This window comes from Caloenas nicobarica, chromosome 13, assembly GCF_036013445.1.
Source record: "Caloenas nicobarica isolate bCalNic1 chromosome 13, bCalNic1.hap1, whole genome shotgun sequence".
Taxonomy (NCBI): Eukaryota; Metazoa; Chordata; class Aves; order Columbiformes; family Columbidae; genus Caloenas; species Caloenas nicobarica.
Genome location: NC_088257.1, coordinates 20,200,771 through 20,216,662, shown reverse-complemented (window position 1 = coordinate 20,216,662; position 15,892 = coordinate 20,200,771). Strand labels below are relative to the sequence as shown.

At 47.3% G+C, this 15,892-nt stretch overlaps 1 protein-coding gene across 1 annotated transcript in view; it reads left to right on the top strand.

Moving 5' to 3' along the window:
• Window positions 1-15,892, top strand: part of FGF18 (fibroblast growth factor 18) — a 51,652-nt gene that overhangs the window by 18,600 nt on the left and 17,160 nt on the right. The window contains exon 3 of the mRNA XM_065643823.1: window positions 15,032-15,138. Coding sequence (XP_065499895.1) covers window positions 15,032-15,138 — 107 coding nt within the window. The remainder of the gene's footprint in view (window positions 1-15,031; window positions 15,139-15,892) is intronic.

Sequence of the window (15,892 nt, the reverse complement as noted above, 5' to 3'; positions counted from 1 at the left end):
TCCTCCAGCTTGAGGTGACCTACTTATATCTGTAAAGATGATACCATCTGCACAAGGGTATGTAAACTGTAGTTCATCTTGAAAGGTGAATGGAAGGAAGAGTCCCCAGTCCTGCTGTATCCGATGTCAGGCTCCTTTTCACCAGCTCCTGCTCTGCGGCTGTGACTTCAGCCTCCTTCTCCTCCTCGGTGCCTGACCTGGCTGCAGCCAATATCTGTCTCTCAGCAGGAGGAATCTGAGGAAACTCAGCAAACTTCAGCTCCTGGGGCTAAATTGTTGTGCTCTGTAACAGCAAACTGTGTTGAACTAATTGACAACCAGCTTTAAATGTACCCCGATCAAGCAAACACATTGATTTATTTTTTCCTCTCTTAGCAAGTGTTAAGCGGCTTCCAGCTTGGTTTCCTCCCCAAGAATTGGATAACTCATCTATTGTTTAGTAAAACTGATGGGCAGTTTTGACCTGTATACAATCCTTTCAGTATGTTGAGGGAGGAAGGAGTTTCTTATACTCCTATGAATGTTTGACCACTTAAAAAAAAGCAAAACAAAAAAAGCCCAACCCAAACCCAAACACAACAACAAAAGATGATCCATTTTTTTCTGGATGTCTTTGAAAGAAGCTTAGTTTAGAGACAGACTGGAGAGAAAGACTATTGATTTTGTTTGACCTCCAAACAGACTGTGGTCAGTGTATTTTCCCTGTTGGAAGCGGTTCAGGGCTCTGAATTTCCGTGTCAGCGTTTGTATTCTGAAGTGCACTGGAGCTTTAGCTGCTGCTTCAATAAATAGCAAGCTGTAGAGAAAGGTAATGCTGGCATGTATGTATTTCCCTCTGGATCTGCCCTTCTTTTCTTTTTTTTTCCTGTATAACTTGGTCACATTGCTGATTAAGCATTTACAAGTCCTTTTCACTGAATGTCAAGGAGGTTAGTGGCTTAATCTGGGACTACAAGCAGCAATTTTGTAATCCCTGTCCTGCTTTTTCCAGTGCTGAGCCAGGTCCTCTTGCCTGCACCAGCACGCGTTGCTGTACCTGGCACGAGGAGAAAAACACCTTCTTGTACATAGTAATAAACTCTCTCAAACATACCGTCCCCTTTTCTACCCTGATTGTTCTCAACTTTTACATAGGAAAGCCTTCCTGATCTGCACTTAGATCTCCTGCAGTAAGATGGGAGTGTTCCTTTTGGTGATTCCCATAGTGCTGGAGATGCAGTTACTGCTCTGCTTAGTACAGGTTTGTGTGGTTTTGTAGCTGTTCATGCGGAATGGCTTATGACTGATGTGCCCTTTCTTGGACAATTGCCTGTCAAGGAGTAGGACGTGTTGATTGTCAGGTTTCTAAATGAGCTGCTTAAAGCTCCTTTGAGATGAGTACCTCCATGCTGAGGTGTCGACTGCATTATCTCCTTCTAATTTTACAGTAACGCCTCACATGGCATGGTTTCTGTTTGTATGTTTCTGCCGGCTTTGTGGCAAATTCAACACAGCAAGTTTGCTGCTGTCGGCACTTCAAAGGGCAGCCCGATAAACCCGCCATGGTGTAATGAAGGTGTAGGCAGAGGGTCGCTGATGTTGGGTACCAGCTGCTGAGCTCCCCTGTTGGCTATGACAGCTTGAGCTTCATTTCTAACCTGCATGGACAGACATTCCTCTTGGTCCTAATGCTGACCCCCTCTTTAGAGAAAGGGTTGGTCTTCATGGCCACTGCTGGCATCACAGCTGCTTCCAGCTGGGTTTTGGGTCAGGGTGGAGGCTGCTGTTGTGGATGCGTGGGAGCCTGCCGCGTATGTGCTCTGCTGACAATTATATAGCATCAGTTTGTAACTTCAGTGCTTTATTTCCCAAACAGGAATAGCCCACTGCATCCCTAAAAAATCATAAAAGGTGGAAGATGTATTTGCACAGCCTGTGCCAAGCCAAGCTGAGGTTGCAGCCTGCGTCGCATGTGTAACTCTAGTGACTCCCCGGAGCAGGGCTTTAAGTGTTCCCTAGAACCTTTTCTTGCTGTCTTTAGCCTAACCCCCCCTCCCTGCATCTGAATATTCAATTACCTTAATGCTTTGCAAATGGCTCAACGAACACCTCTGAGAGTGGTGAGAGAGAGACCTGTGGCCGTTAAAGCTCTGCACAAACATGAAGGCAAGGAGGTGATGGAGGGAGCTTGCAGGAGGTGATGGACCTCGCTCCCAGCGATCGATCCCCTGGCAGGGCATGAGCCTGCCCAGCGCTGCCCAACCGCTCCCCCTGCGCATCCCCACGGCTGGAGCTGCTGGAGGTGGGTCCCGTGGGTGCTGCCCACCAGCCTGCCCAGCCTCGCTGGGTGCTCGTGTCTGCCCTGGGTACCAGTGCTGCTAATTGTCCTCCAGTTCCTAAGACCTGCTGGATGAGTGGTGTCCCCACTTTGCATTGGGCCATCGGGCAGAAGAGGGCAACACAGAGGGGCTGCCGTGCTCTCTGGGATGATTTAGTAATAACACAGCAATAATATTCATCAACCTGCTGCTTGCCTGGGGAGTAAGTCATCCTGGGCTTGCAGTCTGAGCACAGACTGGTTTGTGTAGGTATTACTCACCTCAAGGATCTCCTGAAGCTTTGTTACTTAATAAGCAGAAAGTTTTGCCAGAGCTTGGAGTAGCAGGTGATGTATCAGTAAAAAGTCGTTGGAAATATAGGTTATCCCTGGGAAAGCAGCAATGCTATCGGTTACCGTATTGCAACGGTTCCATAGGTGGTCTCCAGGACATTCTGATGGTGGATCGGGAATATGACAGTTTCTTTTTAATGATCTAAATCAAAAACTAGGCATGTATAGAAAAGCAAAGATGTCCTTGTGTTTTAAGTGCCTGTAATCTGTTTCCAAGAGCTAGGTACCAAAATATCCCTTTGATTCTCAAAGGTAATTGTACCTCTTAATTAGCTGGAGGGAAAAAAAAAAGGGCACAGCCTGAGATCTTGCTATATAAATTATAATTAACCCCTTGGCACTGGAAGTTGAGATTTCCTGCCCCCGAGCACAAATGCAAAACGCATTAGCAGCACTTAACGTCAGGCGCTCTCACCCACCGCAGCCGAGGGGTCAGCGCGCTACCCCATAAATACTGCTGCGCTCCCCCGGCTGGGGGGAAAATGGCAGGGAAGCTGTGGAAACTGGAGGGGAAGCACAAAATACACCATTTGAGGATGTTTGACTTGCTTCTTGCTTTTTTTTTTTTTTTTTTGAGTGCCAGCAGGAAACACAACACAGGAAAAAGAAAACGAAACAACAAAACCCAAATCCCAGTGAGGAGATAGGAGCAAGGAGAGAAATGCTTCCAGGCGAGTGGTTTTGTTAGCCGACATGGCTGGTTGCTTCGCCGTGAGAACGGCTCCCGGCGCGTCCGCCTCACACACCTCCAGCGAAATAATTGTCTGGTGCCAGACACACTTGGCTGTGCCTGTTGTATGCGCAGCCCGGCGGGCAGGGGCCGTGACCACCCACTGCCAGCATTCACCAGCATCCTGCTTTTTTGTCTCCTTTTCATTCCTGCCTGTTGGGGGATGAGCTTTAACTCCTCACACCGGAGGTGGACCTGCAGTGAAGCCCCAGGTCGGGGCAGCCCGGCGGTTGCTGGGGGAGGCTGGAGCTTGGCCCAAGTCCCCTTGCACCTGCACATCTTCCCTTCCCACTCCCCTGAGCCACAAAGGGTCCCCACTCGCTTCATGACCTGGGGGAGCACCTAGATTTAGGGCAAGCCATCTGCTTTCCCTACCAGGAGCTTGCACAGAAGCTCCTAAATTCAAGTTAGCTGGTTCCTTCGCTCCTTTGGGGTTCTGGATGGAGAAATGTCTTTCTTCTGCCATGGGACAGAACCAGGTGGCTGCAGCTCTGCACCAGGCTCTAAAGCCCTTGCAGATAAGGTGGTGTTTGCCAAGGGCTGTTTTAAACTAGAAGAGGGGAGATTCAGGCTGGACACAAGGAAGAAATTGCTGCCCCTGAGAGTGGTGAGAGCCTGGCCCAGGTTGGCCAGAGAGGTGGTGGCTGAACCATCCCTGGAGACATCCCAGGCCAGGCTGGACGGGGCTCTGAGCAAACTGAGCTGGTGCAGATGTCCCTGCTCATGGCAGGGGGGCACTGGAGGAGCTTTGAAGGTCCCTTCAACCCAAACTATTCAGTGATTTTGTGGTTCTTGCTCCAGGGGTTGTGTAGTGTGTCCTCAGGCTCCTCCATGCTGGTGGCTCTGGCAGTGGGGGATGTCGTGGGCACCTCCTGCAGCAGCAGCGGTCGGCTGAGCTCGGGTGGTGGCAGCAGGTGTGGGGTGACTTGGCCACCCTGGCAGGTTTCTAAGGTGGCTTCATCCTTCTGCAGCAAAGGTGAGGGGCAGTCCTGCTCCTCAGGCTTGGCACGGGGATGTGGCTGTCAGAACTGCCTGTAAATATTTCAAGTCTGCTATGTATAAATAGTGATGGGGAATTTCCTTCTCCTATCTGCTGCAAAGATTGTAGAGGGAGATAGAATGGGAGAGTAACAAGGTGTCCTGGCAGGGAGGAGGGATGTGCTCACTGGCATGTGGCAGCGAGTGCTGGAAGGATGGTTTGTCCTTTGGGTTTCCTCCTTTGTTTGCATGGCTGAAGATTTTTGAAGTAAATTATGTGCTGATTAAAGAGCTGATCGAAGAGCCCTCCAAGCTAAACGAGTTCTGTCTGTCCATGTTAGGAGGGATACAGGCTGGAGACCTACAGCAGTGGTGTCACCTACAGCGTGACATCCATTGTCTCGAGGGATTGTCCCCTGTGCAGGTCCAGGGTGGGCAGAGGAGGGATGGATGCCCTGGTGCAGAGAGGAGAGAAAAGGGATGAGAAAATTTTGGATGGAAACGCGGGACTGAGCCTGAACTTCACAGGTGACATGGGTCTCTAGATAAATTGAAATTGAGATAAGTAACAAATAGCATAATATGGATTTTACATTGTCAGTGCTGATTCTTTAAAGCCAGAATACCCCCAAATAAGCTATTAGGGGTATTGCACCACGGATGAGGACTGGTTTAGTTCTGTACTTGATTTACTTTTTATATTAATATTTAACATGGGATCTCCTTTTCTTAATCCAAACACTTATGGTTTGAATGCAGAATTATATTTGAGATTTTTAAAGCACCTTTATTAAAACGTAAAACTAATTTTACAGTTCTGAGAGGTCTTATTTAAATACCTAGTGCCAGATGTCCCAAATGACTCTAGGGAAAAAAGAAAGAAAAAAAGACTTTTAAAACTTCTCAGGCAATTAAAATGCAGTAAAAGGCAAGTAAATAGTCTTACTTGTGCAGTGGACCAGGGGTAATAGTTTAAGAAAAGCCCTGTGATGGATGTGTTTCCGAAAATAAAGATATGAAACCAAAGGTGCTAAAGGCAGAGTTAATGTGGTATCTGGTTTTTTAGTTGTTATTTCTGTTGCTGCTGCTCTGACAATAGTAGAAAGAATTGTGCTGTGTCTATATGGAGAGACCTTTTCCAAGGGACTGATGCAGGGACCCTTCAAGGTGCTTCACCCCAGGCACTCGCTTTGGCTGCAGGTGGTTCCAGAGGATCTGTGTCCCCAGGTGCTGTAGAGGATCCATTCTTGTCCACCTCTTTCAACCTTTCCCCCAAAATAGTCACGCTCTCTTATTATCTAATAGTGACAACTTTCTATACCTCATTTAATAATACATTATCTTTTATTTGGCAAAAGTGAGCTTCAGCAGCACAAGCATTAAAATGTCAGATATCTTTGAACTTGTGTTTGTGTCCATTTGTAAGAGCAAACCCCGTTTAAAATCTTTAAACATAGAGGAATTTTCCCCATATGCCAGAACATTTTTGCTGGTAGGTTGTGCTGCTGCCTCTGCTTCTCCGGATTCCAGAGCCACAAGAATCCTGTTGAAAATACTGGAGCATCCTGCAGCTTTATTTTCAGCATATTTTTTACTTGCTGTAAGAAGGGAAGGTTACAATGAGCCCCTTGAAAAAAATTCGTGAGCACGCTTATATTCCTATCCATAAAATTAATTGTCATCATTTCAACTTTTACTGGAGGGCACAGAATAATAAAACCTGCTTGGCAGAACATAGCATCGTTGTATATCAGGCAGGGCTGATAGTCTTAATTTATCTAATGCTGCAGATACTTCACAGATTTCTTCCAATTAGCCCCCTTTTGGAGCACTCACAAAGACAACAGTGGAACCCTGGTTGGACTAACTTTTGGAGTCTGTGCAACCATCACAATGTTGGCACATGGGAGAGATTTATGTGTTTGGGACTCCTTGGTAAGAGGATACGCTGGTGCGAACATCTCACCTACTTCATTGCTGAGCACGAGCAGCCAAGCCCCCGGTTGCCTGTGAGAGGTGGGTGAGCGCTCCAGAGTCACCGTGCTCCGTCCTCCACCGCTGGCCGCAGATAAAGCAGCTTTGGAGAAGCGGGAGCACGTGGGCTTCCCAGAGTTGTCCTTCTCCACCTATTGTTGTTTTCACAGAATCACAGAAAGTTAGGGATTGGAAGGGACCTCAAAAGATCATCTAGTCCAATCCCCCTGCCAGAGCAGGAACACCCAGATGAGGTTACACAGGAAGGTGTCCAGGCGGGTTGGAATGTCTGCAGAGAAGGAGACTCCACAACCTCCCTGGGCAGCCTGGGCCAGTGTTCCATCACCCTGACTGAGAAGAAGTTTCTTCTCAAATTTAAGTGGAACCTCTTGTGTTCCAGCTTGCACCCATTACGCCTTGTCTTACTGTTGGTTGTCACCGAGAAGAGCCTGGCTCCATCCTCGTGACACCCACCCTTTATATATTTATAAACATTGATGAGGTCACCCCTCAGTCTCCTCTTCTCCAAGCTAAAGAGCCCCAGCTCCCTCAGCCTTTCCTCATAAGGGAGATGCTCCACTCCCTTAATCATCTTTGTTGCCCTGCGCTGGACTCTCTCCAGCAGTTCCCTGTCCTTCTGGAACTGAGGGGCCCAGAACTGGACACAATATTCCAGATGAGGTCTCACCAGGGCAGAGTAGAGGGGAAGGAGAACCTCTCTCGACCTGCTAACCACCCTCCTTCTAATACACCCCAGGTCCCATTGGCCTTCTTGGCCACAAGGGCACAGTGCTGGCTCATGGTCATCCTGCTGTCCACCAGGACCCCCAGGTCCCTTTCCCCTACACTGCTCTCTAATAGGTCATTCCCCAACCTGTACTGGAACCTGGGGTTGTTCCTGCCCAGATGTAAGACTCTACATTTTCCCTTGTTATATTTCATTAAATTTTTCCCCGCCCAACTCTCCAGCCCGTCCAGGTCTCTGGATGGCAGCACAGCCTCTGGTGTGTCAGCCACCTCTCCCAGCTTGGGGTCATCAGCAAACTTGCTGATAGTACACTCAATTCCCTCATTTTTCTGTACATCAGTATTTTTGGGTGGCTCGGCTGAGCCTGGGAATCAGAGAGTCAACATAACTTCAGCAGCATTTGTTCTTGTAGTAATTCTAACCCTCCGCGGGATGGGAGAGGTTCATGCGATTTCCAGACCCAGGAGACTCCAGCGCTTTGGACGCGTTTCAGCCAGGTGCTTCTGAGGTCCTTGTCTGTTGGGCTTCACCATGTCAGTAGGAGTCTCTTCAGATGAGAATGATCAAAGACATTGGGGTTTGGCCCTTTATTTTTCATTTTAGGTGCTTTTTCAAGCATAACAGAGCCTCTGAACATTTCTTTTTTTTTTTTTTTTTTTTTTTTTTTTTTTTTGAGGCTCATCCTTCACTAATTCTGGACTTGGAGCCTGGCAGCTTGTCAAGCAGTTTTCCTGCCGCTGTAGAAATACTGCCCACTGGAGCTGTGCTTGGAAGCAGCAGGACACCCCGGTGAGATAGAGGAGTTTCTGTGCTGACATTTTTAATGCTTCCAGGCCTCCTCCTCGGTCACTGTGAGTGTGCAGGTGGCAAAGTTCAGTGCAGAATTTGTTCACTGCCACTCCCCGCCAAGGCATTTTTAAAGCACACAACCTATCGCCTCCAGTTTTACTGAATCTCATCTAAATAAGCTTATTTGCCATCATTGAAGCAACTGCCAAAACATTTTAGTGTCTCTTATAGCGAATTGTGTATAAAACATCTGCAAGAGGCCAAGTTTGGTTCCCCACTACTTAATCCTGTTTTCTTACATCTCCAAATGGGTGCAAATGGCTTTGTGTCAGAATGACAGTATTTTACATTCATTTTTATTGTGAATAAATGACGACCAGACTCTGGGTAGTGCAGGCTTGGGTCAGTAGTGTGGTACTTACAATTTTAATATCGTCCTCAAATATTTTGTATTTTTTTGTTTTTGACAGAATCACAGATTCTGTGATTTATTAACTTTTTATTTAAGTTGTGGAAAATCTGTAAGATCTGCCTTCGTATTTATTCTGGTCTTGCATGAGCTAAATTATCAAACAATTTTTTCTGTGTGTGGACCTCAAATTAGCAAATTTTCTTTTAAGCTTCTCCCAAGATGTGGTGAATGGAGTTATTTTACAGGGACCATGTCTGGAAGCTTTGTCATCCTTCAGGAGGCAGGGTGGGCAATTTTGAAGAGAGTGTTTGTGTTTCAGAATATTATTTTTTCGCTTGATTTTGCCATTCTGGCATAAGCAACGCATCTCCTACAGGATGGGGAGGCAAGTTCTCCCCAGGATGGTCCCTGGGATGTTCAGCATCATTCCCTGGGCATGTCTTGTTAGCCAGCGCTGAACTGGTAGTGAGATTTCTTGGAGTGGGTGTCCCTAAAGGTGAGACCGCTGTAATGATGTGACAAACTTAAATGGTGGAGCTTTCAGTAGCTTGAGTGATATTTTCTTACCCGAACATCTTGGTCTGTGCGTCCCGCGGGGTTAAGTGCCTGCGGCACCGCATCCTGCTTGCACATCTGTCCTGGGCTGGGTGCTCGGGCCAGCGTGGTTGGCACCAGCCTGGATATTTCCGCATGTCTTGTCATGTAGACATGCCCAGTGAGCACCCAGGGGACGGCTCAGCATCCTGGAAATGGGACAGGGCGCCTTCTGGGTGTTGGATGGTTGTTTGCAGATGAGAGTGCCTGAAGTATCTCCCGGCATGCCAACCACGCAGCCGGTGGCACAGCCAGGACCCTGAAGCCGTGCAAGGGTCTTTATCAGCGCTCGAGGGACTTCCGATGTGTGTCAGGTCCTTCGTGTGAAAGTATTTGCAGGATCAGGTTGCTGCAGTGTAAGTGCCTTTGAGGTCTTTGCTGCATTATAGGTTCCCCTCTGATGTCTCCCGTGCAAATATTTAACCTGTCTGGCTCCTGAGAGCTACTAAGGCTGTTACATGGGTGGCAGGTTGTCTCTGCAGCTTTTCCTTTGTTCACACGGAGCCCTCGGTCCTGCTCCCCTTCCTGCCCCAAAACTGGGCAGAGAGAAGTGCTGCGGGGGACTCGGCACTTGGTGTGGAGTGATGTGGTGATGCTCTGAGGGGCTTATGCGTGCCAAATCGTGTCTTTTTCCTTAACTGCATCAGATGACAGAGTGAAAAAACAGGATGTTTAAATGAGGTTTAAAAGAAAACCTCATTTAGAGAGACGGCATTTTTTAACAGCCTGGGTTTAAGATGGGATGTGCTGCTCCCTGTGCGCTCCCCTGGCTCTAACATCAGGTAGTTCCCTTCCTTGTGCACAGTGGTGGCTTAAAAAAGAAAATACCTGGAGCCTGGATCTTGTTACTCCACCTCCCCATGACCATCTCTTTTAATAACTTGACATTCATGTATCCTATGTGTGTTCAAGACACACTCAATGAGCTAATTGCAGTGGTATGTGGGTCAGAGCTCAGCCCTCCTGAGCACCAGCCTTATTGATTTTGGTGGTAACTCCTGATTTGGACCTGAATAATTGAGGAGGGAGTTGGGTTATATGGCTTATAATTATTGCAAATGATGCAGTTTGGAGGAATATATATGTGCGCAAACAAAACTTGAGGATGCAGCCTAGATTCCCTCACTTGTTCATAGCCTGGGGGCTTTATTAGACCCTCCAGATTTTACCAAATTTTGGCATTATTCTCTTGTCATTACATCACGAATGCGAAGTGGAGACAGGGTCGTTCTGTCCTATGTTGTGGTCATGTAAAGGATTCTCATGGGTTTGGTAGGGGCAGGCTGTGTTTGAATGGGTTTCAACTATTTTAAGCACCCTTGGCCATGCTGGGGTTCACACTGGAATATTCCGTCTTACCAGAGAGTAAATTTTGTTCTCTCGTCAGATGCGATATAAGCTGTGAACTATGGAAATGCACTTTGTCTCGGTTCATAGCATCAGAATGACTAAACTGGGAAGTGCTGAGAATGGTTTCTTTGATGTTGTCAACAAAAGCAGCGAAATCTCCGTCCCCAGGAAATCTGTTTTCGCTGGTCTGCTTCGAGGTTCCTGTGGGTAGAGTAAGGGGCTGTAGTTTCTTCTTCTCTGCAGCTTCTTTTGTAGCATTTGTACCTGGAAAAAAAAAGAAAAATAAAAAATAAGAGGAATGGTAGGTAGACTCGAAGTATCCAGTCCTTCTGCACCTTTCTTGCAGAAGGACTTTATCTCTTCATTTATCTGAAACTGGCTGGCGCTTACACTTTTGTGATAGATACATGTAAACCTCACACGCCTCAGGTGCCCTCTTTCTCCTTTCTTTCCCTGTGCTTTTCTGGCTCCTGTCCTCCCACTCCCAGGAAATATTTGAAAGATAATTTGGCATATTTTCTGCCACCTTCACATATCTCCCTGACTTCATGTTTTCTTAGCTGGAAGATAGCTTTTCAACATATATATATATGTAATCCTTTTCACCTAGACATGTGAGGAATTCCAGTCTCTTCCAGTGGGAGTTTTGATGAAGGTTTAGGTTAAATGGGCCAATAAGGCAAAAGCATGTAGCAGAACATCTCACCCTCTGAAGACATCTTTTCTCTTTAGCTCTTTTTTTTTTTTTCTTCCCCTGGAAAACATATCAGAATATCTAGCTGTCAAAGAATTTAAACAATAATACCTGATCTGAAGGCTAGAGTGCAAGGCTTTTGAAAATAAAGATTGTAATCTCTCTGTGGTGTACGCAGGGACTAATGGAGCTGTAAGGCAGGTGTCCTGAGCAGCCGACTGCTGTGGGGACACCACTCCAGCCAGGGGGGGCTTGTTTTACCTGAGCTCTCCATGGAAGTTCCCTTGGATTTTCCCTGGCACTTTCGTTGTGGCCATAGCATCTTTATCACAGAAACAAATGAGACAGCAAACCAAGCTCAACTGACATTTATTTATTATTATTTGTTGCTGTCTACAACTATCTGAAAGGAGGTTGTAGCATGGGGGGTGCTGGTCTCTTCTCCTGAGTAGAAAGTGATAGGACGAGAGGGAATGGCCTCAAGTTGCGCCAGGGGAGGTTGAGGTTGGATCTGGGGAACAATTTCTTCCCCAAAGGGCTGTGGGGCATTGGAACAGGCTGCCCAGGGCAGTGCTGGAGTCACCATCCCTGGAGGGGTTGGACAGACGTATAGACGAGGCTCGTAGGGACATGGTTTAGTGCCAGATTCAGGTTATGGTTTGACTCAATGATCTTGAGGGTCTCTTCCAACCCAGATGATTCTGTGACTCTGTGATTTATTTAAATCCTATTGGTGGTGACTGAGCTCTTCTCCTGCCGCGTGTGATGGGGTGGGTGACCTCAGCAGCCCCTTCTGGACCAGCATCCATCCACCAGGAATTTGTGTTGCAGTATTCAGGACTAGGATTTCTCCCAGCTGATTTTGGCTGGCTAGATGTGTTGACAAGGTCCCTGTCTCGCCTCCTGAGAGAATTTAGGGAGATTCCTGTTGTAAAAAGGAGAATCAGCAGTAAGGGGTGCCTTAGGCTGGAAGCCAACTGGGTTATGAACCCAACCCTACAGCCACGTTGATTGCTCTTGTAGGAAAGGAGGTCCAGGATCCTTAGAAATAAGAACATGTTTCCGGCATCTTTTTCAGAAGTGGGTACCAATGGGTGGCCTTAGCCTGCGCTTTGTTAACTGGGGTCACAGCAGGGAGCAGACAACATCTGCTGAACCTCCTGCCCTCTGCTCCCCGCCCCTGGACGTTGGGTGCAGGCTGACCTTGGGGGCTCTTGAGCCTCCTTGGGGTGCTGGGCTGTGGATGCTGGTGTGTTTACTGGTGTGGGTGTCGCACTGGGTGCTTGCACAGCCGATGCTGCTTGGTCTGTGCTGTGGCATGAGCCCAGGAGGGATCTCAGTGCCAGCATAACCTTTGCAGCCCGCAGGAAAGGTGCCTTCCATTTAGTTCTAAATTATGACATTATTTTATTAGATCTTTAAACTTTATTTAAATTCTTTATTTAAAAAGGGGGAGGAAGGTATCATATTTTAATTAGTAGTGGTGTCAAAGGAGACCTAGATTAATTATTTGAAATCACTCCATCCAGATGGTTTTAATTTTCACAGCAGGGAACCGGCATCTTTTTAAGGTGATATTTTTCAAATTAAAATCAGCTTGGATATTACTCATACTGGCTGCAGAGCGAGGGGGTGGGGAAGACGAGCTGGCGTGCCCCGTGTTTGTCCATCTGACGGGACCCGCGCTGGAGAGATGCTGGTTGCCGACTGTCTGGCAGGACCGCAGATCAAGGCTACTGCTTTGGAGTGCTTTAGCAATGTTAGCTTCTGCTTTGGCTGGCCAAAACCCATACCTGATATTCAGCATTATTCTTAGAATTTTCAGTTGCAGCACTGAGACTGGAAGGGCCAGGGAATGCCTTGCAGCTTGGACGGGAACTTGCCATGTCCTGTTCTTGCCCGTGTGGAAGCTGTGGAGCCCTCAGTGGGTGACTTGACCCCTTCAGTGGGTGGTTCTGGGTCCATTTGAGTGCCTGGGTGGGTTCGGTACTGCAGATCTGTGGGCAACTCCTTGGCACTCGGAGTGTTGTCCGTGGTTCTTTGGTCAATCTTTGGGACCTCTTGTGCTGGCTCTGTAACCTGCTCTCGTGTGTGGGCTGCTACTCCTCCCAGCTGAGGTTGACCATTAGTCCTCTCTAATGCCCTTGCTCATTTGAGAAGACCTTTCCCAATGCCCTCTTTAAAGATAGTCCTACCTCTGGCTGTGCCCTGGTTCGTTAACACTGTGTTGCATCTGAGCAGCCTCCCTGAACTTCCTGAAGCAGTGGATGTTCACCAGGTTATGTACCGTGTTGCACATCTTCCATGTTGCACATCTTCCCCTTGAAGACCTGTCTCTGACCCTGTGCCATCCTCCCCCATCCTGACTCTGCTCATCTTTATATCCTTACTACGATGGGACATTTCTGGTTGGTGTGGCCCTTCCTCACTGATGTATGTGGATGGTCACTGCTTCAATGCCACCACGGGGGTGTGGAGGGAAATCCTGCAGCACCCACTGTCGCTGGAAAGCTGCTCTCCTTTGCAGATACCCAAAAACATTATGCATTTCTGAAAGACTTAGATAAATATCCCTATTTATGCATGATTGCAAGTAATATTCTCTGATAATAGAGGCATTATCCCATTTGCTGTCAGAAAGAAGTTATTCTTTAAATATCCCCTGTGATAACAGGTTTAACAAATATATCTAAATAAATGTAAACAGCTAGTAACTGGAAAACCCTGAGCTTGCATATGTGACTGAGCTGCAAAGGAAAAACTCCGCTTAGGGCCCTTGTGAGTTAAAGGTTTGTGATATTTGCAGCGCTGCAGAAGCCAAAAGCTGACTTTACAAGTGGGAAAAATATTAATGTGTTTAAATGAAACAAACTCCTATTTCTATCCCCATGGTAAATCCTTACAGCGAACATATTTGCTCTTAGAGGGTTTTAAAATTTGAAATATGAATTCCAAAAAGAATGTGACTTTTTGCAGTGCAGATCAAACATTCTCCAGAGTTTGGCAAAAGCTGTGTTTCTGCGGCAAGGCTCGGGTCGTACAAGTGTGAGTATTTCCAGAGCAGGACCGTGGATTTGCACTTGCTGACACTTACACATTCTTGCATTGTGTTTCGACTATGTCTCCTCTCTCCCTCTCTGTATTGGGAATGAATCTGAACCAAACAGTCCAGTCTGCCTGCTCCTGCCTCTCTGGGGAAATTCCTGGAATCCGAACCTTGAGCATGACTGGAATTTGTGTTTAGATCAGAAATGAAATAAAATGCTGAATTTGGATGCGGCTAGGTTTTTGAGATGATGATGGCACCCTAAACATCTGGGTGGCAGCTCGGCAACTTCTGCAAATACAATTGTGTCGAGGCAGGAGGTTTATGAAGGTGCAGCAGAAATCCGTCCTCTACCATGGCTGCTGGCAATGCCGTAAACCAGCTCTGGCCTCAATAAACACGCGAGGCACCGTGAGATTGGCCATATTTCTCCCAGCTAGAGCTCTTTGGACTGCCAGAGAGTGGGTGACCTCCTAAGAACATAACTCAACACACAGAGGATGTCTACAGGGTGGGTGTTCATCAAAGAGAACCAGCAGCACCCAATTTCTCCCTGCTAGCTGTTGTGGTGATGTTCAGGAGGTCACGGCGATGTTTTGCACCATGAACATGTGGCTGGACCGCTTCTGTGAAGAGTGTGAGTGCTGCTGGCTGTGGGGAAAGGATTTTCATTCTTGTCATGCTAATATTTTATTTTCATGAGACTAAAATCCATGTTTGTACTCTCTGATAACCCTCCTGCAGCGTGAAGGAGAGCATCTGGCTTTATATTGCCGATGCGGTGGTGGGGTTGGTGCAGACTGCTGTAACACACAGGTATATACATATTTTGTACTAAACTAACATTACATCTGGAACGTCTGCATAGGAGTCAGTGGAGATGTGTCCGATCTGCACCTGGAACCAGGCCTGGAGCTCAGCTCCTGGGTGGTTCCTTGCAGAGCATCCCAGCGTGGTGGGGGTCAGGTAGAGGAGATAGGACAACATGCTGACGAGCTTTGCACGCTCTGGCTTAATGGGACCACATTGGTAAATGCTTTTTTTCTTTTTCTTCTTCCTTTACAAGCCCAGCTTCTAGTGGAAACAGACACTTTTGGCAGCCAAGTCCGGATCAAAGGGAAGGAGACAGACTTCTACCTTTGCATGAACAGGAAAGGCAAGCTCGTGGGGAAGGTAAGTGTTTCCTATTAATTCATTTGTAACGTGATTGGTACCTTTAGCAGCCTCCTTGGGGCTGTAATGATGTGTTTGAGCTTCGCCTGTCAGCCTCAAATGAGAAGCAGGACAAGGGGATGTGGGGTTTGGGAGACAGCCCCTGCCCCTCCGAGCCCCCCCGTCTCCATAAAGCCAAACTCTGCACCAGCCACAGCATCCTCGGATGATGCTTGGGATGCGGATGGGTTTGCGCTTTGCGGTTGCATTAAATTGCCATGAGATGTCTCAGCATCTCAGTATTGTGGCTGCCTCCACAATAACTTCGTTACTTGCTCTTTCTTTGGAGCAAAATCCCAATAAAAGGATGAGTGGGGCGCTGTGCTGGAGGGGTTGGTGCTGGGGGGGTTGGTGCTGGGGGGATTGGCTCCATTTGGTGCTGAGCCAGGGGATGCTGTGGCAGGGCTAATCCTGGAATCCCAACGTCCTACCAGGGCTGGGCCTCACACTTCTAGCATTACAGGAATATTTCATTACTTTGGATCACCACACAATGGAAGCATGTAACAAATTAACAGCGTGTTCACCCATTGAGCTTAACTTCTTTGCTGAAGTAATATTTTTTATGTATTAACTTGTTTTTGTAACTTAGGCAGTTCTTCTGTGTTGTTGGCAAAGCTGGAAGCTCGCTAACCAGACAGGAGCTTGCTAAAAGCTAAAATATCACCAAAAATTAAATAGAAAATAAAATATCTCAGCCCTCAAAGGCCCCCTC